The following is a 25951-nucleotide window of genomic DNA, read 5'->3' on the forward strand; positions in this document are numbered from 1 at the left end:
ATTTGTTAGTTTAACAAAGGTGTCCCGGTCCCCAGGAAAGCTGGGGGTTTGTTTCATGGAGGAGCTGTTATCTTTGTTTCAAAGTTAATATTTAAACTAAATTCCTCCCAAAGTTAGTTTGGCCTATGCTCATCAATAAACAAGGGCAGCTTGGAAGTGAGAAGCAAGATGGAGTTGGTTAGGTCAGATCTCTTTCACTGTCAGAATTTTCTCACTGTTATAATTTTTCAAAGGCAGTTTCATTCACATGGTAGGAGAGATGGTAGAAACAGACTCACCCTCTTAGGCCCTTTTATAAGGCTCTGCCCTCATGACTTAATTCCCTCCTAAAGGCCCCACCTCTTAATACTACCACGTGGATAATTTTCAACATAGGAATTTTAGGGGACACATTCAGACCATAACAGAAAATATAGCTCTTTACTAAAGTCCTCAAAAGTTCTCTCCAGTTTCTGGACCCAAAGTCTTTGACTAAGAAGCAAAAGTTGACACCACTTAATATGTGCTTTTATATGCACATTCTCCATATATTGGTTGAAGCATGGTGAATATACTTTGGAGAAAAGAAAAAGCACTTTATACAACAGTTGATTCCTTGCTGGGGGAAAAAATCTTGCTAAAATAGTCTCAAAGTTTCTGCTGGGCCTTTGTGCTTTCACATAAATTAATGTTCAGCCGAGCATCTTGACATGCTCAGGCAGAAAGCAGCAAAATTGCAAACAGGGATTGAGGAAGCTGAATAATGGTGTGCATGATAAAGTGACAAGACTTTGGAGCTCAGGGAATAATCTAGAAGGAAGGAGAAAAGAAAGGAGGAGGCAACCTGAGAAGCTGGAGTAGAGCTGTGGAAATGTTTGATGGATTGTTTTAAGAACGTGTAATATTCAACTTAAAATTGTTTTCTTCATTCCAACTTGGGCACTGCAGAAGAAGGGTGGGAAGCAGAAGGGGGCCATTCAGCCACCAATGAGGTGGTGACACCATCAACATTCCCAAGCACATCCCATTGAAATGGACTTCAAGAAGTGTGGCCCTCGGGCACTCAGCAAAGATATCTGGAAATTTGCCAAGAAAGAGATGGGAACTCGGAGGTGCACACTGATACCAGGTTTGACAAAGCTGTCAGGGCCAAAAGAATAATGTCCCATACCGTATCCACGTGTGATTGTCCAGAAAAACATAAGGAGAATGAAGATTCACCGAAATGTGAAAGGAAAACAACATGGGCCCCAAAATCACTGAGCTAAAGGGAAAATTCAAGCTGGGAACTGCTTAGGGCAAACCTGCCTCCCATTCTATTCAAAGTCATTCCTCTGCTGAGATAGATGCATATCTGACTGCCTCTTTTGGAAAGGCTTATCAGAAACTCTAGACTGCAACCATTTGTCTCTCACCTACCTATAACCTGGAAGCCTTCCTCCCTGCTTCAAGTTGTCTGCTTTTTACATATAGAGACGGACGTGTTCTCAACTTTGCCAAGATAAACTTTATACATTAATCGAGACTTGTCTCAAACTTTCGGGGTTCACAAAACTATGTATCCGTTACACTTTCTAAAACCTACAGTCAGTGTGGGAGAAGAACTGCTGATACTCGAATACGTCAAATAGTTATAAAACGGCCAAAAACTGTTGTTTTCTCTCAAACTTTTGGTAAAATGTGCTTCAGGGAAAACACAGGTAAGTGGTTCTGATAAAATCTTAATAAGGACATAATTTTAAAAAGCAATAATGGTAAAAATAAACCCCATTTATTATCTGGTATGTCCCCGGCATTGTGCTAACACAGATAGCTCTACTACCCATGTCAGAGCAACTGAGGCAGATACTACGCTCCTTTTTCAGGTAAAGAGATGGAGGCTCAGAGAGGTTAAAGAGCTCACTCAAAGGCACACAGCCAGTACATGGCAGTACGTCTCTCCTCCTGGGGCCGCCGTCTCGGTGATACTATTTAGGGCCACACGTCCCACTGTTCAGCATTCGTATTTACGTACCACTGTTTGGCAAGAGGGGACTCCTGAAGCTCTCTGACCCTGAAAAATGTGTGGCTTGCGTCACAGAGAAGCGGTTTTAGAATGCGCTCGCAGCAGGACACCGCGGTGTGTGCAAGCGGAGGGCCGCCCTGTCCTTGAGCCTTTTGGCCGAGACTAGGAGGGCAGAGGAAGCAGGAAGGGGGGATTTGTTTCAAAAGGGTGCGGGAAGGGGACGCTCCACACCGCCTCGCCTCTTAGTGTCCCCGGTCCCGTCACCCGAAATGTACGGGGACGAGTGCCACGCGCACCCCACACCTCGCCGGCGGCGGCGGCGGGATCTGGGCGCCGGCTGCGGCCTGGCGCGCGCTCCTCCTCTACTTCCCCACAGGGCTGGGCGGGACTCCGGAGAGGGGGCGGGCCCCGCGAGCGCCCGCCCCCTTTTCTCTCCCCGCCTCCTTCCCGCTCTGCATCCCGCCCAGCGGCGCAGGGGGCCGGGCTCCGGCGAGAGGGGTGGGGGCCGCGCCGGTGACAGCCGCTCCCCTCCCCTGCTGCCCGCCACGTCCCTCACGTACCACTCGGCAGAAGCGCGGGGAAACGTGGCGCCCGGGCTCTGGCTTCTCTAGCGGGGCTCGGCATGAGGCTGGCGCGGCTGCTTCGCGGAGCTGCCTTGGCCGTCCCGGGCCCGGGGCTGCGCGCCGCCGGCCCCAGCCGCTCCTTCAGCTCGGACTCGGGCTCCGGCCCGGCGTCCGAGCGCGGCGTTCCGGGCCAGGTGGACTTCTACGCGCGCTTCTCACCGTCCCCGCTCTCCATGAAGCAGTTCCTGGACTTCGGTGAGTGCGGCCCGGACTTCGGGCCTTTGTGCGCGGTCCCAGGCGGGGAGCTGCGGCCCCTGCTCCAGGCCCGGTCGGTGCCGGCCAGCTCTCGCCTGAGGCGCAGCCCTCCTCCTCAGTGTTTCCGCCCCCAGCGCCTTAGGTGCTTCCTTCCTCCCTCCAAGTGCCGGCGCTGGCTGACGGCGTAAATAACTGTGGGCGTGTGGCTTTTATCGTATTGTTGAAAACAAACCAGCTGGGCCGCGCAGAATGACCTCCCGCCTTCCGGCGCACGTGTGCAGGTGCGCGCTCGGCCAGGCCCCTTCCGAGGAGGCGCGCCCGCGTGGGAGGCCGAGCGTGGACACCCCCGAGGATCGCTTTTGGATTCCGCGCAGTGATGATGAATGCCCAGTTTTGCATATGATGATTGCATAGAAATGGCGTGATGATAGGCAAGGCAGGTTATAACTGGCCCAGAGTTTCTTAGAATGTTTTCCTTGCCAGTAGCATAAATTGTTTGCACCAACAGCACATTTCATCATCAGCAAGTAAGTCTTGAGCACGTGTTGAGTGCATGAGAACAGGATGCTGTGAAGTTTACCAGATTATCCTTGTTTTCTCGATAAGCTGTTAAACAGATTGCAGAAGGAATTGCATAGTGAGGCATTTTAACTTTTACTTCCCACTTACCTATGAAGGCAATGAGGGGAAAAGGGAAAACCTTAATGAATTCATAAAATTTGAGTACAAAGGTTATCTTCTGCATTGTGACTTCTGCATTGAATGATACCTGCATGGTTGACAACTTTGTCTTAAAACTGTGGTTTATAGTCGCATAATTTTGGGGTCAAAGCCTTAGGTTTTTGTTTTTACTTTAAAATGACCCTAGTTCGACGTAGGGGCGAATTTGGTGGTGGTCATAAGTATGCCGTGAAACTTTCACAAGCTGTTTTCCTTTAATAACTTAATTTCTACTATTGACAGTCTAGTTTTTGCTAACGTTTTCTCTGCTAAAGCAGCAAGAATAGTAAGCTTAAAATGCATTACTGGAATAGCAAGACGTTTTAGTTTAATATTAAGTGGCGCTGTTTGCCAAAGGACATTCTACAACGATTCTGCTTAGGAAGTGATATGGGATCGTGATATGGGAGTGGAGGGGTTAGGAGACTTTCCAGTAACCTGACAATTGAATAGGACCTACTTGAAGATGGTGCTAACAGGCAGTGGTGGTTTTTGCTTTCTGTTGCTTGAAAGCTTTCCTCTGCACTTACTCTTTTTTCCCGTGTGTGTGTGTGTGTATTTTTTAAAAATAGAAATGGGGTCTCGCTATGTTGTCCAGGCTGGTCTCAAACTCCTGGGCTCAAGCCATCCTCCCAGCTTGGCCTCCCAAAGTGATTATAGGTGTGAGCCACCACACCTGGACTCCACTTACTCTTTGCTTACTGCATTTGTGGTTCTATATGGAATCAGTGAATCTTCATATGCAAACATCAAAATTTTACTCTTTTCTTTTTGATTGAGACAGGGTTTTACTCTGTCACCCAGGCTGGAGTGCAGTGGTGCTATCATAGGTCACTATAACCTCACTTTTCTGCCTGAGCTTCCCAAGGCTAGAATTACAGGCAAGCACAACCACGCCCAGCTGTTTTTTATTTTTTATAAATACGAGGTCTCATTGTGTTGCCCAGGCTGGTCTTGAACCCCTGCGCTCAAACAGTCCTCAAGCCTCGGCCTCGCAAAGTGCTGGAATTATAGGCATGAATCACTGTGCCTGGCCCCCTGTTTTTAATTTATTTTTTTAAGGCTAGTCAAGTGCAACAGTGGGAGTGGAGAAGGAACAAAGAAATCTGTAACTGGTCGTAATCAATTAGTCGTAAATACCGCTGCATTCAGACCACCTTAAAGTTTCTGTTTCTTAGACATTAACTCTTTTTAAACCTAGAGTTAAAAAACAGATTTTCTAAATGATAGCAGCAACAGGGTGTACAGGCTAGACTTTTCCAGGTTCTGCTGTTAATTTTATAAAGCCTTGCTCAGAAATGCTCAGTTTACCTAACTTCTAAAATGGGTCATCACTATAAGGATACAAGTTAGGGAGACAAGGTTATCGTAATTGCTATACAGAGCCATTGGAATGTCAGTAATTGGAATGTCATAACTCTGGAGACTGGGTTATCTCATCCCTCACCTCCCACAGGCAGGGATACCTTTGCCTTCTATTCCTTGCCCCATCGTGGTGATTCTACCCCTCTGGCCTTGCCAGGTAACTGCCTCTCATTTCTCCCTGCCTCTTGCCTTCGGTTTCCTTATGGCTTTTACTTACTGCTTTACCCATCATGTTTGGTTTCAGGATCAGTGAATGCTTGTGAAAAGACCTCATTTATGTTTCTTCGGCAAGAGTTGCCTGTCAGACTGGCAAATATAATGAAAGAAATAAGTCTCCTTCCAGATAATCTTCTCAGAACACCATCCGTTCAATTGGTACAAAGCTGGTAAGATTCTCATCTTGTGTTTGCAATTTGATGGAGTTGTGGACTCTATTCAAGGTTACGGCAAATGCTTTTTTTACTCTTCAGTGGAATCTTTTTTTTTTTTTTTTTTTGAGAGGGAGTCCTGCTCTTAGGCCAGGCTGGAGTGCAGTGGCGCAATCTCAGCTCACTGCAAGCTCCAGCTCACTGGTTCAGGCAATTCTCCTGCCTCAGCCTCCCGAGTAACTGGGATTACAGGCATGTGCCACCATGCCCAGCTAATTTTTGTATTTTTAGTAGATACAGGGTTTCACCATGTTGGCCAGGATGATCTCGATCTCCTGACCTTGTGATCCGCCTGCCTTGGCCTCCCAAAGTATTGGGATTACAGGCATGAGCCGCCGTGCCTGGCCAGAATCTTAAGGTAGTAGCAGTATTCTTTTTTTGTCTGGGGGCAGGTGGGGGCAATGTATTTGGGCTTGTGCCCTGAATCCTGGACTCCACAACTCCTTGATTTTGAGAAAACCAATTAGAACTGCACTGAAATACAGATGCTAAATTTAGGATTTACGTTAGTATATCTGCAAGGATATTATCAGAAAAATGTCTACAATTTGTTGATGACTAGGTATTTATGTATATTGCCTTTAATCCCTTTAACAACCTTGCACAGTAGGTATGAATCTCTCCATTTTATTCATTGTTGTTATTTTTATTTATTTATGTATTTTTTTTTAAATGGAGTCTTGCTCTGTCACCCCGGCTGGAGTGCATGATCTTGGCTCACTGCAACCTCTGCCTCCTGGGTTCAAGTAATTCTCTTGCCTCAGCCTCCAGAGTATTTGGATACAGGCACCTGCCACCACACCCAGCTAATGTTTGTATTTTTAGTAGAGACAGAGGTTTCACCATGTTGGCTAGGCTAGTCTCAAACTCCTGACCTCAGGTGATCCTCCCACCTCGGCTTCCCAAAGTGCTGGGATTACAGGCGTGAGCCACCGCTCCTAGCCTGTTTACTTATTTTTTTGAGACAGGTTCTTACTCTTACTCTGTCACCCAGGTTGGAGTGCAGTGGCGATCACAGCTCAGCTCACTGCAACCTCCACCTCCCTGGCTCAGGTGATCCTCCCACCTCAGCCTCCTGAGTAGCTGAAACCACAAGCGCGTGCCACGCCCAGCTAATTTTTGTATTTTTTAGCAGAGATGGGGTTTTTCCATGTTGCCTAGACTGGCCTCAAACTCCGGAGCTCAAGGGATTTGCCCACCTAGGCCTCTCAAAGTGCAGGGATTGTGGGCGTGAGCCATTGTGCCCAGCCTGTTTATTATTTTTAAAATGAATTTATTTTCTTTTTAGAGACAGGGTCTCCGTCACCCAGGCTAGAGTGCAGTAGTGTGATCATGGCTCACTGCAGTCTTGACCTCCTGGGCTCAAGAGATCCTACAGCCTTAGCCTCCCGAGCAGCTGGGACCACAGCCATGTGCCACCATACCTGACGAATTCTTTTATTTTTTGTAGAGATGGGGTCTCACTTTTTTGCCCAGGCAGGTTGTGAACAGGGCTCAAACAGTCCTCTCACCGTGGCGTCCCAAAGTGTTGGGATTACAGACATGAGCCACTGCACCTGGCAGGTTAACTCTGTTTTACAGATGAGGATGCTGAGGCACATAAAGGTTAAATCTTTTGCATAAGGCAGTACCATTGATAGTGGAGTTGGGATTCAAACTCCCATTTGTCCGTCTCTGCTATACCATTCTATAGTCAGAACAATGAAATATATGAAAGGGTATATGTATTTTTAATAAACTGTATTTACTGAAGGGTATCTTTTTATAAATTACAAAAGTTAAAACGTTTATTTTTCTGTTTTAAAACAATTAGAAGTTTTTGGAATTGTGTAGAAAAAGTGTGATCTATTCCCAAAGATGAGTAGAGATGTTAAGGGTATACACTCATGGAGCCACCTATATACAGCCTTTGTTAATGTTATTACTTTAAAAGTGTTGTTCTTTTAAGCACTATACACTTCAAATAAATGAGCTGCCTAGAGTTAAGTCTTAAATGGAAGAAGTTTAGCTGCAGGGCATTTCCCAGTTATGATTCATGGAGATTCAAGTTTTCTTTTTGTAGTCTATAGTGTATGGGAGAAGTTGATCTAATCTCGATTAAAAAAAGCAAAAGAAGTATGATTGCTATATATGTGATAATCAGATGCTATCTAGTCCAAGTATGGAATAGTTATAAGTGTGGCTTAAATGGGAAGCATTTGTTTAGGAATTATGATGGGATATAAAGGAGAAAATATAATCCATGGAAGATTTTTCCTGTTTTAAAAAAATTCTTCATTAGAAGTAGAATATGCTGCTTTTTGAAGCTTATCAGTCATGAAGTCTGATCGGTATCTGTTGTAGGTACTCAGCTATCTCTTGGATGGAGAGCGTAGTTGTTCTTACCAATTAAGAGGAAATTAAGGGTTAAAGCAAAGCAGCAGCGGCTATCAGAATCCCTTAACTTTGGAATGCATTAAGACATGCTGCTTGTCAGAAACAGCTTTCCAAACCAACAGATGGAATTACAGGTTTTTAAAGCACTTTCATTGCTCCTAGATGCCTGTTAAGTTAGGGCAGTTGCAGATTAAGTGCTTACAGCTAAGTAAGAGTTCCCTTACACTGTCAAAGAAAGTAATTCAGTGGTAGCAAGTTATTTTTAGCTCTGGCCTGGCAGTGCCATTCTACTTGCCTGCAAGACCATCAGAAAATCATTTGGCCTTCTTTATTTTGCTCATTTCTTAACAGATGCTTTGATACCTTGAATTATTAGATGAATTTAAAATCTACATTTTTATGACTTTTGTATTTTTTGTTCAGTTTAAAAGAACCATATAGTAGATTATAGGCTATTAATAAATACTTGTTAGTTGGACATAACCACGTAAAATTAAGGTTTTAAAGCATAGATATTTAAGATAGAGTCTCAGAGCAAGAGAGGCTGTCCTCCTTTTACCGATAATAAGACAAATTAAGTCATTTGCCCAAGATCACATAGTTATTGGTGACAGTCAGATCTCAGCATAATCAGTATGTATACTGTAATGTATAGTGGTAAATTAAAAAAAAAAAATTAAAAGCCATTTTAGGATGTAGAACTTAGAATAGAAAATCTTAAAATTCTTAAACTTGACCTATGCTTTTAGGAGAAAATGTGTACCTTCTACTATTTGTTCCCAGCACTTTGCTCGAATGTGCATGGGTGTAAAAATTCTACTTCAACCATAATTTATAGCAGTACTCTAAATTAAAAATTATAAAATGCTAAAAATAGCTTTTGAGCTAAGTTTCATGATAACTTTCAGAATATAAAAGAACGAACTTATCCTCTTGATCTGCATTTTAGGTATATCCAGAGTCTTCAGGAGCTTCTTGATTTTAAGGACAAAAGTGCTGAGGATGCTAAAGCTATTTATGAGTAAGTTCACTATTTTGACCCTATTCTTAAACCTATTATTAGGTCACTTAGGGGAAATTGATTAACTTTTAGGTTTCTGCTACTTTACAACATGTGATATATGTGACTATAGCAGCCCATACAGGCAGGACAAATAACCTAATCATTAAATTTGACTAGGCATAAGAAATGCTTCGCATTCCTCTTTAACAAAAGACAAAGTTCAGGTGTGATGATCAATGGAAATGTAGGTGTGGCCTCAGTTGCAGTTGGATTGTTAACCTGGAGGGTGCATGCTCTTTCTAATGGACAACCACCTTCAGCCCCAGCTGATCTTTGCCATGTTAAAATACTGCCCATATCATCTGATTGTTTTCTGATTTTAAAGGAAAGCTACAAGTCTAGGTTTGTAATGTAAAATCTCTTGCTTTTGAAAGATTGGCAGCTAATTAAAACATTTTTTAAAACATAGAAGGCCTATAAAACATGGTTGCAGGTTTCTAGTTTATTCTCTATGGCCTGTAAGATGATGTCAGTAATATGACAAGTTTAATAACCCATATACCGGAATTGGTAGACCAAAGTATTTGCCGTATGCAGCTACTTGCTTATTGCAGTGAAGGGAACCGACAATGTAATGACCATCTCTTGTCCTCAGTTAGTTACACATGTTTTTTGGACTGTCTTTAAAGGGAACAGTAACACTTCATTTTTTTAAACATGATTTTAATCTGAAAATAACGTTCAGCAAGAGTTTACTCCTTGCTTAGGTATTGAGCAGACTTTACATGAATGATGTTTTTTAATCTTTAAAACAATTCATTGAAATAATGCTGTTTGTGCACAAAGAGGGCATGTAGCTTAAGGTTACATAGTTAGCACATGGTAGAATCCAAGCAGCCTTACTTTAGAAGTAAACATGCTATAGAGCCTTCTGAAAACAGTCGTTCAGAGCTGTGGAAAATAAGTAGTCAAGCAGAATAATACAGCTTTGTGTTTCTTTTAAGAAAAAAGAAAAATAAATAAAGGAATGACTAGAATGATGAGTTGTTTGTTGTTTTCGAAGAGTTTTGTTGTTTGTATTTTGGTTTAACAGTCCTGTTTTGAAGCTTGTTACTAACTAGGAATTCCAAAAATGTTTTAAGCAGTGGAAACATCATTGGAATAAGTTAATAGTACTCAAGATGATGACTTTGAATAGGAAAACACTCATTTGGAAGTGTAAATTCAGATGGGTTATGTTAGAAAATTGGTTTTGTTACTGCATAATTAAGACTTCTTGGGCCGGGCAGAGTGGCTTATGCCGGTAATCCCAGCACTTTGGGAGGCCGAGGTGGGCAGATAGTCTGAGGTCGGGAGTTCAAGACTGGCCTGATCAACATGGAGGAACCCCATCTCTACTGAAAATACAAAATTAGCCAAGCGTGGTGGTGCATACCTGTAATCCCAGCTACTGAGGAAGGCTGAGGCAGTAGAATCGCTTGAACTTGGGAGGTGGAGGTTACAGTGAGCCAAGATTGCGTGATTACGCTCCAGCCTGGGGAAAAAGAGCAAAACTCCATCTCAAAAAAAGAAAAAAAAGATTTCTTTTCTCTTTTGTCTTTTATTTAGTTCTTGAACCATGCAACGTCTTCTAAGTGACAGAAATGGGAAGGCTACTAGATGATTTGAAGATTTATCTTTTAATACAATTGTTTACTTTTCCTCTCCCATTTTATAAACTCATAGGATAAATGAAATGATAATTCTTTTTTCGTTTTTCTGTCCTAAGTGTTTCCTTCTCTCTTTGAACCCTAGGGAATAGTTCTAAAACAGGCAGGCTTTATTGGCTCATTCATCTTGATTCCTTGCAGAGCAGAGCAGAGCAGGTGTTCCCTAGAGGCAAGTGCTTTGTCTTCTCCTATGCAGAATATCTCTGGAATACCATCCTCTTAGCAAGTGCTCAGATAACCTTAGTTGATAGCAGTTAAAACCATTAACATTTTTAGGATTATGTTTTGTCACAGCCTTACTCTTAGGAAACCAAGAAAATAATTACATTTTGAAAGTTTTATTTTGGAGGTCGTTATACTTCCGTAGATTTGGTATATTTTATGATTTGAAATACATTTAAATAAGTATAGGAAAACATGAACTGATTTTCCTTTTAGTAAATTAGGGATTTTTGTCTAGCATAGTTGGTTAAACTTATATTTTTGTATTAAGTTTACTTGTCAAAATATTTGGCTGTTTTGACAGATGGGTTTGTTTAGCTTTACAGATACTGTGATACGGATCAGAAACCGACACAATGATGTCATTCCCACAATGGCCCAGGGTGTGATTGAATACAAGGAGAGCTTTGGGGTGGATCCTGTCACCAGCCAGAATGTTCAGTACTTTTTGGATCGATTCTACATGAGTCGCATTTCAATTAGAATGTTACTCAATCAGCACTGTAAGTGTCCTGAGTCAAGAGAAGCAGCTAAATGAGATGTGTTGGCATATTTTAAATGTATTTAGGAAACTTCCATTTAGGTAGAAAATTTAGTTTTACCTTTTGGCTAATTAAGAGAAGTAAATAGACTGCCATCAAGAAAGGTATTTTTATTGAATGTAAAATACTGTGTTTATCCTAAAGGCAAATATTTGTTCTACTGTTTGGTACAATTTAAACACTATTCAGATTTGGAAAAGAGCATTAGGTAGTTTAGCTTATTTTGTTGGTTTTGTCTTTTTGGATAGCTTTATTGTTTGGGGGAAAAGGCAAAGGAAGTCCGTCTCATCGAAAACACATTGGAAGCATAAATCCAAACTGCAATGTAGTTGAAGTTATTAAAGGTAAATACTGACATTTCTCCTTACAAAAAAGATACAAAAATCAAAGTTACTGTTATTTCTTACTATTAAACAACTATTTGTATCATGAGATAAAATGGTAGGCACAAATGCATGGGTTTGAAAATAACCTTATAGTATTATTTGTGCATTATGTATAGGATGACTATTTTATTGATAGAATTATAGATAGGCAAAGTTTGGTGATACTATAGAGGATATCTTTTTTGTTTTGTTTTGTTTGAGACAGAGTCTCATTCTGTTGCCCAGGCTGGAGTGCAGTGCTGCGATCTCAGCTCACTGTAGCCTCTGCCTCCTGAGTTCAAGCGATTGTCTTGCCTCAGCTTCCCCAGTAGCTGGAGTTACAGATGCTCAACACTACGCCTGGCTAATTTTTGTATCTTTAGTGCAGATAGGGTTTTACCATGTTGGCCAGGCTGGTCTGGAACTCCTGCCTGCCTCGGCCTCCTGAAGAGCTGGGATTACAGGCATGAGCCACTGAGCCCAGCTGAGGGTATCTTTCACTTAAAAAAGATTTCAAGTCCCTGCTCCCCTGTTTCTAATTCCTTGCACTATGAGCAGTAATTCATAACAGGTTGGTTTGAATCCTTTCACGCTTTTTTCTATTTATACCACTTGTACACATACACAATTGATATTGGCCTTACATTGTTGTTTTTAGAAAATGGGGTGCTCTGTGATTTTTCTACAAGTTTGCAGACATCTTGCTGTTCAGTACATCTGGATATACCCCAAGATTTTGAATGGCTGTATGGAATGTATCAGTATGTATTAATTCATTCTCCTGTTGGCGTACATTTAGGTTGTTTTAATTTTTTTGTTACCACCAATACCAGCAGTTCTGCTGTGAACATCCTTAAATACATGCTTACTTTTGCTAGTATTTTAGAGGGTAAGATTCCTAGAATTAAAAACATTTAAATGCATATAAAATTTTGGTATCTCTAAAAAGGTATCAAACAGTGGATAAGAGTATTTCCTAACCAACTCTTAAGTTTTGTTATATAGATAGGAAATATTTTCTTCAACCTGTTATTTTTCTTTTTTGCATTGTCGTTGGTGTCTTTTTAGCATATACACTTTTACATTTTTTTGTAGTTTTATTTGTCATTTATTGTTTATGGCTATTCAGCTTTGTCATGTCACACTTAGACTTTCCCTGGGCCAGGTACAGTGGCTTATGCCTATAATCCCAGCACTTTGGGAGGCTGAGGCGGGTGGATCACCTGAGGTCAGGAGTTCGAGACCAGCCTGGCCAACATGGTGAAACCCCATCTGTACTGAAAATTCAAAAATTACCTGGGTGTGGTGACACATGCCTATGTAGTCCCAGCTACTTGGGAGGCTGAGGCAGGAGAATCACTTGAACCAGGGAGGTGGAGGCTGGAGTGAGCTGAGATAGCGCCACCACACTCCCGCCTGGTTGACCAAGACTCTGTCTCAAAAAAAAACAAGGTTGGGGGCCTTGAGCCCAGGAGCTGGAGACAAACCTCAGCAATATAGCGAGACCATGTCTCCACCAAAAAAAAAAAAGCAGAGACTTTCCCTAAACTATCAAAGTATATTTTCTTCTGTAGAGAGTTTAAGACTTCATTTGTCAATACTATTGCCATCTTAATGCATGAAAGGGAAGTATATTTATTAAATCCTTTTTTGTTTTGTTTTGATTCGCACTAGATGGCTATGAAAATGCTAGGCGTCTGTGTGATTTGTATTATATTAACTCTCCCGAACTAGAACTTGGAGAACTAAATGGTAAGCCTGATATTGTCTTTTTCTCAGTGATTAGTGCGTTGATTACTTCATAAGGGATAAGAATTTAAATGTTTTAATGGAAGATGACTTTTTTCATCAAATTCATTGGATATGAAGGCTAAAGGATACTAATCATGTTAAAAGTGTATCTATAAATATATATGTAATTTAGTCAGATTCTTTATGAAAAAATTTGGCTTTTTGTGCCTCATTTTATTTTTAATTGATAACTTTGATTCTTTGCTTATTTTTAATTTTCTGTTTAGTCATAGAAAAAAATGATGCCAAGAAAGTTACATTTGACTTTTACATGCACTTCAATAATGTAAGACTTACCCTTTTTCTACTTCCTGAGTTATAAATAATTTTCTGTTGTTGAGGACATAGAAAGACTGGGTTTGTAAAAGAGGAAAGAAAGATGCTCATCTATTTGAGAATGTGTTTGTCTCTGATGGTTTTCTTTTTACCCTGATGAGTGCCTTTTGGATAAAAAGGGTTTAGATGCCTTGAAGGGGGATTGATGAGTCTCTTTCCTGAAGGCATGGTAGTTTGACAGAGAAAAACATTTCCTAGGATGACACTTTAAGAAGGTGTGGTGGAAAGAATAAAATGAAATAGGCTTTTACTGAGCTGTATTCTGGACCGTAGAGTGAGAGAGCAGTGAAGTTACGCAATTGAAAATAGCATTGCCTGGTGGTTTTCTAAAGCCATATTAACTCTTTTGAGCCATGATGGTAGCATAGCATTTGGTAAATAACAATCACAATGTACAAGTGATAGTTTGTAAACCTGAACTGCTGTGAGCAATTTCCAGATATCCCATTCTTGTTCCCAAGGGGGAGTTTATTCAGAGGAAGGTCTGATTTATTGGTTGAATTAGAATTCTAAGATATCATGAGTCTTAATCATTTGTTCTACTAAATGTCTGTTTTATACACACCCCTATCACCACCCCCAGTGGGGCTCCTGTTAAGTGTTTAAATGTAGAATTAATTACTGTCTCGAGAAATTGATGCTAGCTCATATTTTTTTATTCAGCTTTATATCCATCGAAATGTCTGAAATAAACAATATTCCGCCCAGGTGAAACATTTTGAAAATGGCTTAAAGAATGTATGGGCTGGGCGCGGTGGCTCACGTCTGTAATCCCAGCACTTTGGGAAGCCGAGGCGGGCGGCTCACAAGGTCAGGAATTTGAGACAAGCCTGGGCCAATATGGTGAAACCCCATCTCTACTAAAAATAGAAAAATCAGCCAGGCATGGTGGTGGGTGCCTGTAATCCCAGCTATTCGGGAGGCTGAGGTAGGAGAATTGCTTGAACCCGGGAGGCAGAGGTTGCAGTGAGCTGAGATTGCGCCACTGCACTCCAGGCTGGGCGACAGAGCAAGACTCCGTCTCAAAAAAAAAAAAAGAAGAATGTATTCATGTGAATTGGACTGTGGAATTTATGGACTTTAACACTTCTCTATTTGGAAAGTAAAATTCCTACCCAACAGTTGAGCGATCTTTAAAAAAAGACTTTACCATCCTAGAGAAAAATGGTTGCATGGGTTGGTTCGATTGTTACACAAGATTGTGAGAAATGACCACAGGACTCTTGTCATCGTCAGTTGTAAATACTTGTGGGTATGGGTTCAAACACTAATACATTGAAGAAATGGTGTAGCAGTTCTCCCCCAGATTATACTGTCCTCCGTAGTTAATGTTTTCTTTTCATCACTACACAGTTTTTTCTTAAAAATGCTTTAAAGCACATCTCTCTGTACTTTCATATTTTTCTCTTCTGCTCTGTAGCAAAATCACCAGGACAGCCAATACAAGTGGTTTATGTACCATCCCATCTCTATCACATGGTGTTTGAACTTTTCAAGGTTTGTAAAATAGTATTACATAACCTTTACCAGTACATTCCTGAGGTTAGGAATCTGCTCTGAAAGCCAAATATTCCACTAGGTTCTCCTATTAAGAAGTGCCATTTCATGTCAGTATCGTATCACATTGCTGGAGATCAGCCTTTTATCAACACAGGGAGACACCTCCATGTAGTAGTGAGCTCAGACTATGGAGTCAGAAAGACCTGGGTTTGAATCCGAATTATGGCACTTAATTTGTGTGTGACCTTGGGCAAGTCACTCAACCTCTCTGAGCCTCAGTTTCCTTTTCTGTAAAACAAGAATACTGTCCAGGATTGTTTATGACGATTGGGAATAACATACTAAGTGTCCAGTACAGTGGCAACATATTACACATAGATGCTTAATAAAGTTATCTTTACATTTTAAAACAATATTTAGACGAGTGATTCTCAACTTGCTACCCTCAAAGGACTAGAATTCTTTTTTTGGTCTGGCTTTCCTTGGGAGGGGGAGGTCATTTATATTGACTTACAGGGTTTTTGTTGTTATCTTTGCTCTTTACAACAAATTTTGAAAACAAATTATGCTAGTAATATTGAGAGTATCTTTTTTCCCCGCCCATGATACTTGCTGGTTGACAGGAAAATGGGTGAGGAGTGAGGGGCACAGGTCCTGGTGGGTGAAAACGACTGCCCTCCATCAGAAGCTTGTAGTCTCTCTTTAGTTCTGTTTCATCAGCCAGCAGCAAACTAGAAGAGAGAGGGGGTGGCTTTCAATCTGATAATGTAAAGGAAGAGTGCACTGAAACACAGAAAAACTGACCAAATATCTTAGAACACCACCAAAGTGTTCTTTCTTCTAAGACAGCAAAAATGTATTTAATACCTTACAAAATCTTTTCAAAAATATTTATTTTATTTTTTGTAGCATTGAGGTCTCACTCTGTTACCCAGGCTGCCCTTGAAGTCCTGGCCTCAAGCAGTCCTGCCTTGGATTCCCAGTGTTGAGATTACAGGCATAAACCACTGCACCTAGCCCCAAAATCTTTTTATCCAAGTTGTTAAACAAGTAGTGATGGGCACTTAAAGCATTAACATGAATTTTTTCCTTGAAATTCCAGTGGCATAAAGATCTTGTGCCCTATGATTGAGGCATTCCATATTATATTACATATTGTTCATAATGTCAGTAATAATGGCTTTCACCTGGAACCTAATCTTAAACTGCCTGTGATGGAAATGATGGAATCTCCTCCATAAGGGGACTCAATCGCAATTGGTGTGCCAGGGCCACACACACTTACTGCCAAATTCAGATGCCTTTTTAGTTACATCTAGTTTGTATCATTTTCTACTGCAATGCTGAATGTCATGATATTGTTCAAGGCTTCTGATATGTTGGCACTGTGTACCCTATTTCCTTTAGAAAGTAGTCAGAGCAGCTTTACAGTGTCAGTACCCTTAATTTCAAGCTAGAGATAAAGGGATTCATTGCTCCATCAAATACGACCATCGCTGTTACTACTATATGAAAAAATTACTTTTCTTTAAAGAAATGTATGACAGTTTTTTAAATAGTTCTGAAGATAGAGCTGAAACTACATTTTCAAAAATGTTTTGCCCATCACTTACTAAAATTATAAAAGTGTTTGAACAGAGTTTTCTGCTTTAATGTAACTAGTTTAAAGTGTTTTGAAGTCTGACTTTGGAAAATATGCAGAATTTAGTTGGAATCTTTAGGTCAGAATATCCTTTAGATCCCCCCAAATTGACTCCATTAAAAAAAAAAAACTTTAAATGTGGTTGTAAGAATTGTGATTCTTTGGCATATTTTCATCAAATTTAAAAACTTCAAATAGTGCATACGTACTTGAAAATTATACTTTGTCCTTTCTAAAAAGCTGTATTTTTAATACAACCCTAATGTGTTTCAGAATGCAATGAGAGCCACTATGGAACACCATGCCAACAGAGGTGTTTACCCTCCTATTCAAGTTCATGTCACGTTGGGTAATGAGGATTTGACTGTGAAGGTAAATGTGTTTGGTGGTTTTTTTTTTTTTTTTTTTTTTTTTTGTAATTGATGTACAGACATGCAAAGGTAACCATACGCATAATTTTTAAAAGACATAATCTCTCAGGGGAAAAGAATCTTGTCTGTAATAGATAATAAGCACATTGCTTCATTGAGCTGGTGGATTATAGTTACTCCTTGAATCTTTTCTAGTCTGGTTCCCCATCCAGGTGATTCAAGTTAAAATAAATCTTGGAGACAGACAATTTATCATGAATATCTCTTTGATAAGATCTAAAATATTTGGATAGTTGCAGTATTATGGAGATAGTATTTAATATATAATTTAAAAATTTTAAAACAATGCTTTTTAATCTAGTTTGTTTCATTTGATTCTCATAATGCAGGTAATTTTATCCTCACTTTTACAGGTGAGGAGACTAAGACATGGTGATTAGCTCAGGATCACACAGGGCATAAATACCATGGGACATGATATCCAGTCTTCTGTCCCCAGGACTAGACCTTTTCTATTACGTTGTTCAGGTGGCTCAGTTTCTTCTTTTAAATTTTATTAAAAATTGTTTTCTGTCACCCAGGCTGGAGTGCAGTGGTATGATCATTGCTCACGGTGACCTCGAACTCCTGGGCTCAAGCGATCCTCCTCCCATAGCTTCCAGAGTAACTGGGACTGCAGGCTGCAGGCATGCAAGCCTGGCTAATTAAAATAATTTTAGGGGGTAGAGACTAGGTTTTACTGTTGCCCAGGCTGATCTCAAAACCGCTGGTCTCAAGTGATCCTCCCACCTTGGCCTACCAAAGCACTAGTATTACAGGTGTGAGCCACTGTGCCTGGCCCTAGTTTCTTAAGAGTATGATAGTGTTTTTCTCTTTTAATAATCACTAAAAATTTATATTAAAGTAATAAATGCAGAGACTATAAAAAATCAAATGTGTCAGTTCCTGGCCCTTTGTGGGCCTCATTACTCCGAGTTACTCAGAGATTCCTAGTCTTTCTTTTTTCGAGATGGAGTCTCGCTCTGTCACCCAGGGTGGAATGCAGTAGTGTGATCTTGGCCCACTGCAACCTCTGCCTCCCGGGTTCAAGCAATTCTCCTGCCTCAGCCTCCCAAGTAGCTGGGACAACAGGCACCCGCCACCACGCCTAGCTAATTTTTTGTATTTTAGTAGAGACGGGGTTTTACCATATTGGCCGGGCTGGTCTCGAACTCCTGACCTTGAGTTGTCCACCTGCCTCACCCTCCCAAAGTGCTGGGATTACAGGCGTGAGCTACTGCGCCTGGCCTAATGTTTACATTTTAAACAGTAAATATTACCTTTCTGTTATAGTAGTTGAGGAGTTAGCTCTCTTTAATAGAGCACCTGCTCCCCTCCCCTAGCCCAAGGGCCACTTTCCCTATACTATCATCCTAATATTTAAGTTTGTATATGAAATTCAAAGTTGAGAATAATCATCTTGCAAAAGTTTGAAGGCATCCGTTGTTCCTTTTTTTAAAAGGTACAATTCAGTGAAATTCATAAGGTTATTCAAATATTGCCGCTGTCTCATTCTAGAACATTTTCATCAGTCCTAAGAAAAAACGCAGTACTCCGTCAGGCACAGCGGCTCATGCCTGTAATCCCGGCACTTTGGGAGGCCAAGGTGGGCAGATTGCCTGAGGTCAGGCGTTTAAGAGCAGCCTGGCCAACATGGTGAAACCCCATCTCTACAAAAAAATACAAAATTAGCTGGGCATGGTGGCAGGCGCCTGTAATCCCAGCTATTCAGGAGGCTGAGACATGAGAATCACTTGAACCCAGGAGGCAGAGGTTGCAGTGAGCCGAGATCGCACCACTGCACTCCAGCCTGGGCGACAGAGCAAGACTCCATCTCAAAAAAAGGAAAATACCAGTACCCATGAAGTCACTTCCCATTTTTCTCTTTTCTAGCCCTTAGCAACCACTAATCTATTTTCTGTTTGTGTATTTCTCTTTCTGGGCGTTTTATATAAACTTAATCATGCAGTATGTGATCTTTTGTTACTGACTTCTTTCACTTACTATAATGTTATAGTATGCATTTGTACTTCGTTCCTTTTTATGACTGAATGATACTCTGTTATATGGATATAACACCTTTGGGTTATGCATTCATCAGTTGATAGACATTTGGTTCCTTTTTATTTTTTGGTTATTATAAATAATACAGCTATGAACATTTGTGTACAAATTATTGTGTGAACATGTGTTTCAGTTATCTTATGTATATACCTAGGGATTGAATTGCTGAATTATAGGAAACTCTGTTTAACTTTGAGAAACTGCCAAACTGTTTTCCAAAGGACCTGCACCATTGTGCATTCTCATCAACAATATGTAAAAGTTCCTGTTTTTCCTTGTCCTTGTCAACAATTGTAGTCTGTCTTTTTTTATTATAGACATTATTGTGAGTGTGAAGTGGTAGCTCATTGTGGTTTTTATTTGCATTTGTCTAATGACTGATGTTGAGCATCTTTTCATTTGCTGATTGGCCTTTTGTGTATCTTTGAAGAAATGCAGATTAAGATCCTTTTTTCAGTTTTAAAATTGGCTGTTTGTCTTTTATTGTTGAGTTGTAAGGGTTCTCTCTCTTATGTATATGTATATATATAAGGATTCTGTGTGTGTGTGTATATATATGTATAGGGGTTACTAGTCCCTGATGAGATGTATGATTTGCAAGTATATTCTCCCATTCTATGTGTTCTTTTCACTTTCTTGATAGTGTCCTTTGAAGTACAAAGTTGTGTTGTTTTGTTTTTTGCTTTTTAAAATAGAAATGGGGTCTTGCTATGTTGCGCAGGCTGGTCTCGAACTCCTGAGTTTAAGCAGTCCTCCCACCTTGGCCTCCCAAAGTGCTGGGATTACAGGTTTGAGGCACCACACCCAGCCAAAGTTTTTAGTTTTGAAATTTTTCAATGTTTTTTTCACATTGCATGTGATTTCAGCCTTATGTCTAAGAAGCCATTGCCTACTCCAAAGTCTTGAAAATTTATGCCTATGTTTCTGAGAGTTTTATAGTTTTAGCTTTTACATTTAAGGTCTTTGATCCATTTTGAGTTAATTTTTGTACATGGTTTGAGGTAAAGGTTCATCTTCATTCTTTTGCATGTGGATATCCAGTTGTCCCAGTGCCATTTGTGAAAAACCTATTCTTTCCGCATTCAATTGCCCTGTCACCCTTGCCAAAAATCAATTGCTCGTGAATGTATGGGGTTTATTTCTGGATTCTCAGTTCTGTTCCATTGATGTATATATCTCTCATTATGCAAGTACTTAACGCCTGCCTCAATTATTGTAGCTTTAAGTTTTGAAATTTGCAAGTGTGAGTCCTACAACTTCTTTTTCAGGATTATTTTGGCTATTATGGGTTCTCGCATTTCCATGGGTTTTAGGATCAGCTTGTCAATTTCTGCAAAAAACAATGCCAACTAGAATTTTGATGGGCATCATTTGGGAAGTGTTGCCATCTTAGAGTTAACAATATTAACTCTTCTAATTCATGAACACAAGACATCTTTACACTTATGACACAGGGCATCTTTATAGGTCTTCTTTGCTTTCTTTCAATAATGTTTTGTGGTTTTTAGTGTACAAGTCTTGGACTTTTAAATTTATTCCTAAGTATTTTATTATTTTTAATGCTATTATAATGGAATTGTTCTCTTAATTCCATTTTTTGGAGTGCTTTTTACTAGTGGATAGGAATATAACTGATTTTTTTGGTACTGATCTTGTATCCTGCATCCTTGCTAAATATCTTCATTAGCATGAATAAATTTTTGTGGATTACTTAGAATTTTCTATATAAATGATCGTGTCTCTGCAAAAAGATGTAAGTATGGCTAGTGCAGTGTTGAATAGAAGTGCTGACAGGAAACATCCTTGTCTTTTTTCTGATCCTAAGGGGGATAACTTCTTGTCTTTCACCATTAAGTATGATGTTAGCTCTGATTTTTTTCATAGATACCCTTTATCAGATTGAGAAAGTTTGCCTCTATTCTTAGTTTGAGTGTTTTTATCATGAAAGGATATTCAATTTTGTCAAGTGCTCTTTCTGTGGAGATTGAAATGATTGTGTGGTTTGTTCTTTGTTCTATTAAGTAGTGTATTACATTGCTTTTTCTACATCAAACCAACCTTGCATTCTTGGGATAAGTCTCAATTTTTTTATGGTTTATGTTGTTTTGTTGAGGATTTTTACATTGATGTTCATAAGGTATGTTTATTGGTCTGTAGTTTCTTGAGATGTTTTAGTTTTAGTATCGGGATGACACTGGCCTTATAGAATGAGTAGGGAATTTCCCTCTCTTTCTGTATTTTGGAAGAGTTTTTGAAGGATTGGTATTCTGTCAGTGTTTGGTAGAACACAACAGTGAAGACTTCTGGGCCTGAGATTGTCTTTGTGGGAAGATTTTTGATTACTAGTTAAATCTCTATTTGTTATTTATTCAGATTTATGGATAGATATTTATAAACATAAATAATAGGCCAGGCACAGTGGCTTATGCTTGTAATCCTAGCACTTTGGGAAGCCAAGGCAGGTGGATCACCTGAGCTCAGGAGTTTGAGACTAGAGTGGCCAACATGGCAAAACTCCATCTCTACTAAAAATACAAAAATCAGCCAGGCACAGTGGTATGTGCCTGTAATCCCAGCTACTTGGGAGGCTGAGGCAGGAGAATCACTTGAACCCGGGCGGCAGAGGTTGCGGTGAGCTGAGATTGTGCCATTGCACTCTAGCCTGGACGACAGATCAAGACTCTGTGTCAAATAATAATAATAAAATAAATAAATATAAATAATATATTTGCTATCTATTCAAATTGTCCATTTCTTCCTAAGCTGTGTCAATAGTTTGTATTTTTATTGTAATTTGTCCGTTTCATTTAGGTTATCTAATTATTACACACAATTGTTCGTAGTATTCCCTAATAATCCTTTTTATTTTTGTAAGATTGATAGTGATGTCCCCACTTTCACTCCTGGTTTTATAAATTTGAGTCTTCTTTTTTTTTTTCTTGGTCAATATAGCTAAATATTTATCAATTTTGTTAATCTTTCTAAAGAACCAATTTTTAATGTCATTGGTTTTCTCCATTTTTCTATTCTGTATTTCATTAGTTGCACTCTAGGCTTTATTATAATTTCCTTCCTTCTGCTTGCTTTGGTGTTATTTTGCTCCTGTTTTTCTAGTTTCTAAAGGTGGAAGTTTTGGTTATTCATTTGAGACATTTTACAACTGTAAATTTTACTCTAAGCACTGCTTTATCTGTATCTTACAAGTTTTTAATGTTTTGTTTTCATTTCCATTCATCTCAAAGTATTCTCTAGTTTCCATTTGGATTTTTTCCATTGGTTAATAGGAGTGGGTGGTTTTAATTGCCACATCCTTGTGAATTTCCCATGTTTTCTCTTAATCATTTGAATTTCATTCTGTTGTGATTGGAAACATACTTTGTATGATTTCAAGTATACATCTATTGAGATTCATTTTATGGCCTAACATAGGGTCTATCCTGGAGAATGTTCCATGTGTACTTGAGAAGTGTTCATTCTGCTGCTGTTGAATGTTCTACAGATAGCTATTAGGTTTGGTTGGTTTGTAGTGTTGTACAAGCTTGTCTTTCCTTGTTAATCTTGTAATTGTTAGATCCATTGTTGAAAGTGGAGTATTGAAGTCTCCAATTATTGTTGAATTGTCTATTTCTCCCTTCAGTTCTATCAATTTTGCTTCATGTATTTTGGAGCTCTGTTGAGTACATATATGTTTTTAATTATATCTTTTGTTTATTAACCTTATATCATTTAAAAATCTTCTATTTTGTCTCTTGTAACAATTTTTGCTTTAAAGTATATTTTGTTTGAAGTTAGTGTAACCATCCCAACTCTCTTTTTGTTTTTGTTTTCATAGTGTATCTTTCCAGACTTTTAATTTAAACCTCTTTGTGCCTTTCAGTCTAAAATGTGTCTCTTTTTAGCATATAGTTAGAATTTAAAACCATTCTGCCAATGTCCACCTTTTAATTGGAATGTCAGATCAATTACATTTAATGTAATTACTATTAATGTAATTAACAGTAATTTTGGTTTATGTTTGCCGTTTTGTCTTCAATATATGTCATATCATTTTTTATTCTTCCTTATTAGTCTTTTGTTAAAATGATACTTTGTATTACATTGTTTTAATTTCATTCTTGTTTTTGTTACTGTATTTCTTTGAGTTTTTTAAGTGATTATCCTGGGGATTACAATAAATACCTTAATTTAATATCTAGTTCAGATTAATACCAATTTACTTTAAATAATACACAATGACTTTTCTCCTAAATAGGCCTTTGCCCCTCCCCACCCATCCTTTGTGCTGTTATTGTCATATAATGTACATTTTTGTACATTGTGGGCCTGTCTACAGAGATGTATAATTATTCTATGCAATTGTCTTTTAAATCAGATAGGACACAAAAAGAGTTACAAACAAAAAATATACTCATATTATCCTTAATGCTTACTTTTGTAATTACTTTTCCTGGTACTGTTTATTTCTTCACATGGATTCAATGTATTGTCTAGTATCCTTTTGTTTCATCCTGAAGGATTCCCTTTGGTATTTCTTGATAGCGTATGTCTACCAGTGATGATCTCTCTCAGTTTTTGCTTATCAGGAAATGTCTTAATTTCTCCTTCATTTTTGAAGGATAGTTTTGCTGGTTGTAGAATTCTTGTTGATAGTCTTTTTCTTTCAGCACTTTGGAATATGTTACCTCACTGCCTTCCAGCCTCCATGATTTTAGATGAGAAATCAGCTGTTACAATCTTATTGAATATTGCAAATATGTGATGAGTCATTTCTCTTTCTGTTTCTCAGACTGGATAATTTCAATTGACCTGTCTTCACTATCACTGATTCTTTTCTTTCACATGCTCAAATACACTGTTGAACCCCTCTAGTGAAATTTTCATTTCATTTATTGTACTTCTCAACTCCAGAATTTCAACTTAGTTATCTTATATAATGTCTATCATGTTTTTTCACCTTTGCCAAATCTTGATGCGTATCATTTCTATTGCCATATCTTTTATTGTTGTATCCTTTAAAATTTTCTATTTTGAGACATCCTCATACTTTAGTTCTTTAGTGTTTGTTTACAGAGTCTGACTTTACTGACTCAGGTATAGTTTATTGACTTGATTTTTCCTTGCCTATGTATGGGCAATACTTTTTTGTTTCTTTTCATATCTTGTTATTTTTGTAGAAAACTAGACATTTAAAATAATATATTTTGACAGCTCTGGAGATCAGGTACTGCCCTCTCCCCAAGGTTGTTTTTGTGATTGTTTTGTAATTTTTTTTTTTTTGGAGTTAATTCTGTTAAGTTTGAGTTATTTGTTGTGTGTGGTCTCTGAAGTCTCTGCTCATTTAGCTTAGTAGTCAGCTAATGACTGGACTGAGATTTCCTCAAATATGTGGAATCAGTAAGTTTCCCAGTCTTTGCCGGGGGACTCTGTGTGTGTATAGGAGAAGTGTTTAGGAGAATATCTTCAACTGTCAACCAGGCAGTTGACAACTGTGCCTTAACCTTTAGGTCCTGCTTGCATAGAGCAGTTAGAGGTGAGAGCTTAGGGTCTTCTCATGTCTTTCCTGAGCATGACCCTGGGCATGAGTATGGCCTTTCAGATTCCCAGGAGATAGCTGAGTTTTTCAAAGCTCCTATGGCTATCTCATTCCCTAGACCTTCCTGTCAAGCTTTTTGTTTAACCTTATTCTTTGCCCTAGCTGTTGTCCAGTGCCTCCTACAGCCCTCAAATTAATCAGTTACTGCTAATTGTTTTTGACAGATGTTTCCAGGGATGGGGGTGGGGTGAAAGACTTTTGTACTGGGGAGCTCAGAGTCAGGTCAAATAAATAGTATTCCCAGCGGCTACCAGGCTGCTGGTTTCACTCTGATTGCATATTTATTGGAGGGAGGGGGAGCAGGATAGGAACAAGTTAAAATGCTTACTGTTCTTATAGGGATTCAGTTGTTTTACTTTAATAAATGTTCCCCAGATTGCTGCATGCCTTTAGTTAATTTCCAGAATTCTGTCAAAGTTGATTCTTCATGATTTTTGTGCCACCACCCCCCCCCTCTTTTTTTTTTGATGCTTTGATAGAGGAGACACTTTTGCAGGTTCTTTCTCTCCTATTTTTGCTGATGTCACTCCTGCTGTTCTTTTTGAGAAGACAACGTTTATTACAATTCCTCTTCCTTTTTATGTGACCAGTTTTAGGTGTCTACTTTTGTTTAACCGGACTTTATAACATCTTTTTTTTTTTTTTTTAAGCTGTATTCTGAAATTTCAGTGATGTGACTTGGTGTGGGCCTTTTCTTATTTATTGGGCTATGGTCTTTGAACTTCCCATTATTTTCTTGATATTTTCCTTTTCACTGTGTGTTTAGTCTCTTTCTGATAGTCATATTAGGAGGATGTTGGGCTTCATGACATCATTACCTGTTTTTAATCTTTTTTTCTCCTGTTTTTCATTGCTTTAACTTTTTATTCTATTCTGTGAGATTTCCTTGACTTCAAATTCCCAGCCCTTCTATTGAATTCTTATTTCTGTTATCTTACAAATTTCCAAGAACTCTTATTTTTAAAATTAATCCTTTTTAGAATTCTGCTCTAGTTTTATTTTATTGCTCTGAGGATATTTATATATATATATATATATATATATATATATATATATATTTTATTTTTTTAAACTAATTTGCCT

At 39.1% G+C, this 25951-nt stretch overlaps 1 protein-coding gene and 1 long non-coding RNA gene across 12 annotated transcripts in view; one reads left to right on the forward strand and one right to left on the reverse strand.

Moving 5' to 3' along the window:
• Positions 1-2655, reverse strand: part of LOC116269161 — a 41462-nt gene extending 38807 nt beyond the window's left edge. Inside the window, exon 1 of one of the 2 annotated variants that reach the window (XR_004176564.1) lies at positions 2545-2655. This is a non-coding gene — a long non-coding RNA (uncharacterized LOC116269161). The remainder of the gene's footprint in view (positions 1-2544) is intronic. The other variant, XR_004176563.1, reaches the window with a different exon arrangement.
• Positions 2425-25951, forward strand: part of PDK1 (pyruvate dehydrogenase kinase 1) — a 70348-nt gene continuing 46821 nt past the window's right edge. For 7 of the 10 annotated variants that reach the window (XR_001893389.3, XR_635511.4, XR_635509.3 and 4 more), the window contains exons 1-8: positions 2425-2802; positions 5132-5273; positions 8641-8712; positions 10944-11128; positions 11416-11511; positions 13207-13284; positions 15080-15156; positions 17075-17173. Coding sequence is in view for 2 of the 10 variants with exons in the window: in XM_003907613.5 (XP_003907662.1) it covers positions 2607-2802; positions 5132-5273; positions 8641-8712; positions 10944-11128; positions 11416-11511; positions 13207-13284; positions 15080-15156; positions 17075-17173 (945 nt within the window). In the remaining 8 variants the exon portion in view is untranslated. The remainder of the gene's footprint in view (positions 2803-5131; positions 5274-8640; positions 8713-10943; positions 11129-11415; positions 11512-13206; positions 13285-15079; positions 15157-17074; positions 17174-25951) is intronic. The other 3 variants (XR_004176560.1, XR_004176561.1, XR_004176559.1) reach the window with 3 other exon arrangements.

This window comes from Papio anubis, chromosome 10, assembly GCF_008728515.1.
Source record: "Papio anubis isolate 15944 chromosome 10, Panubis1.0, whole genome shotgun sequence".
NCBI classification, from domain to species: domain Eukaryota; kingdom Metazoa; phylum Chordata; class Mammalia; order Primates; family Cercopithecidae; genus Papio; species Papio anubis.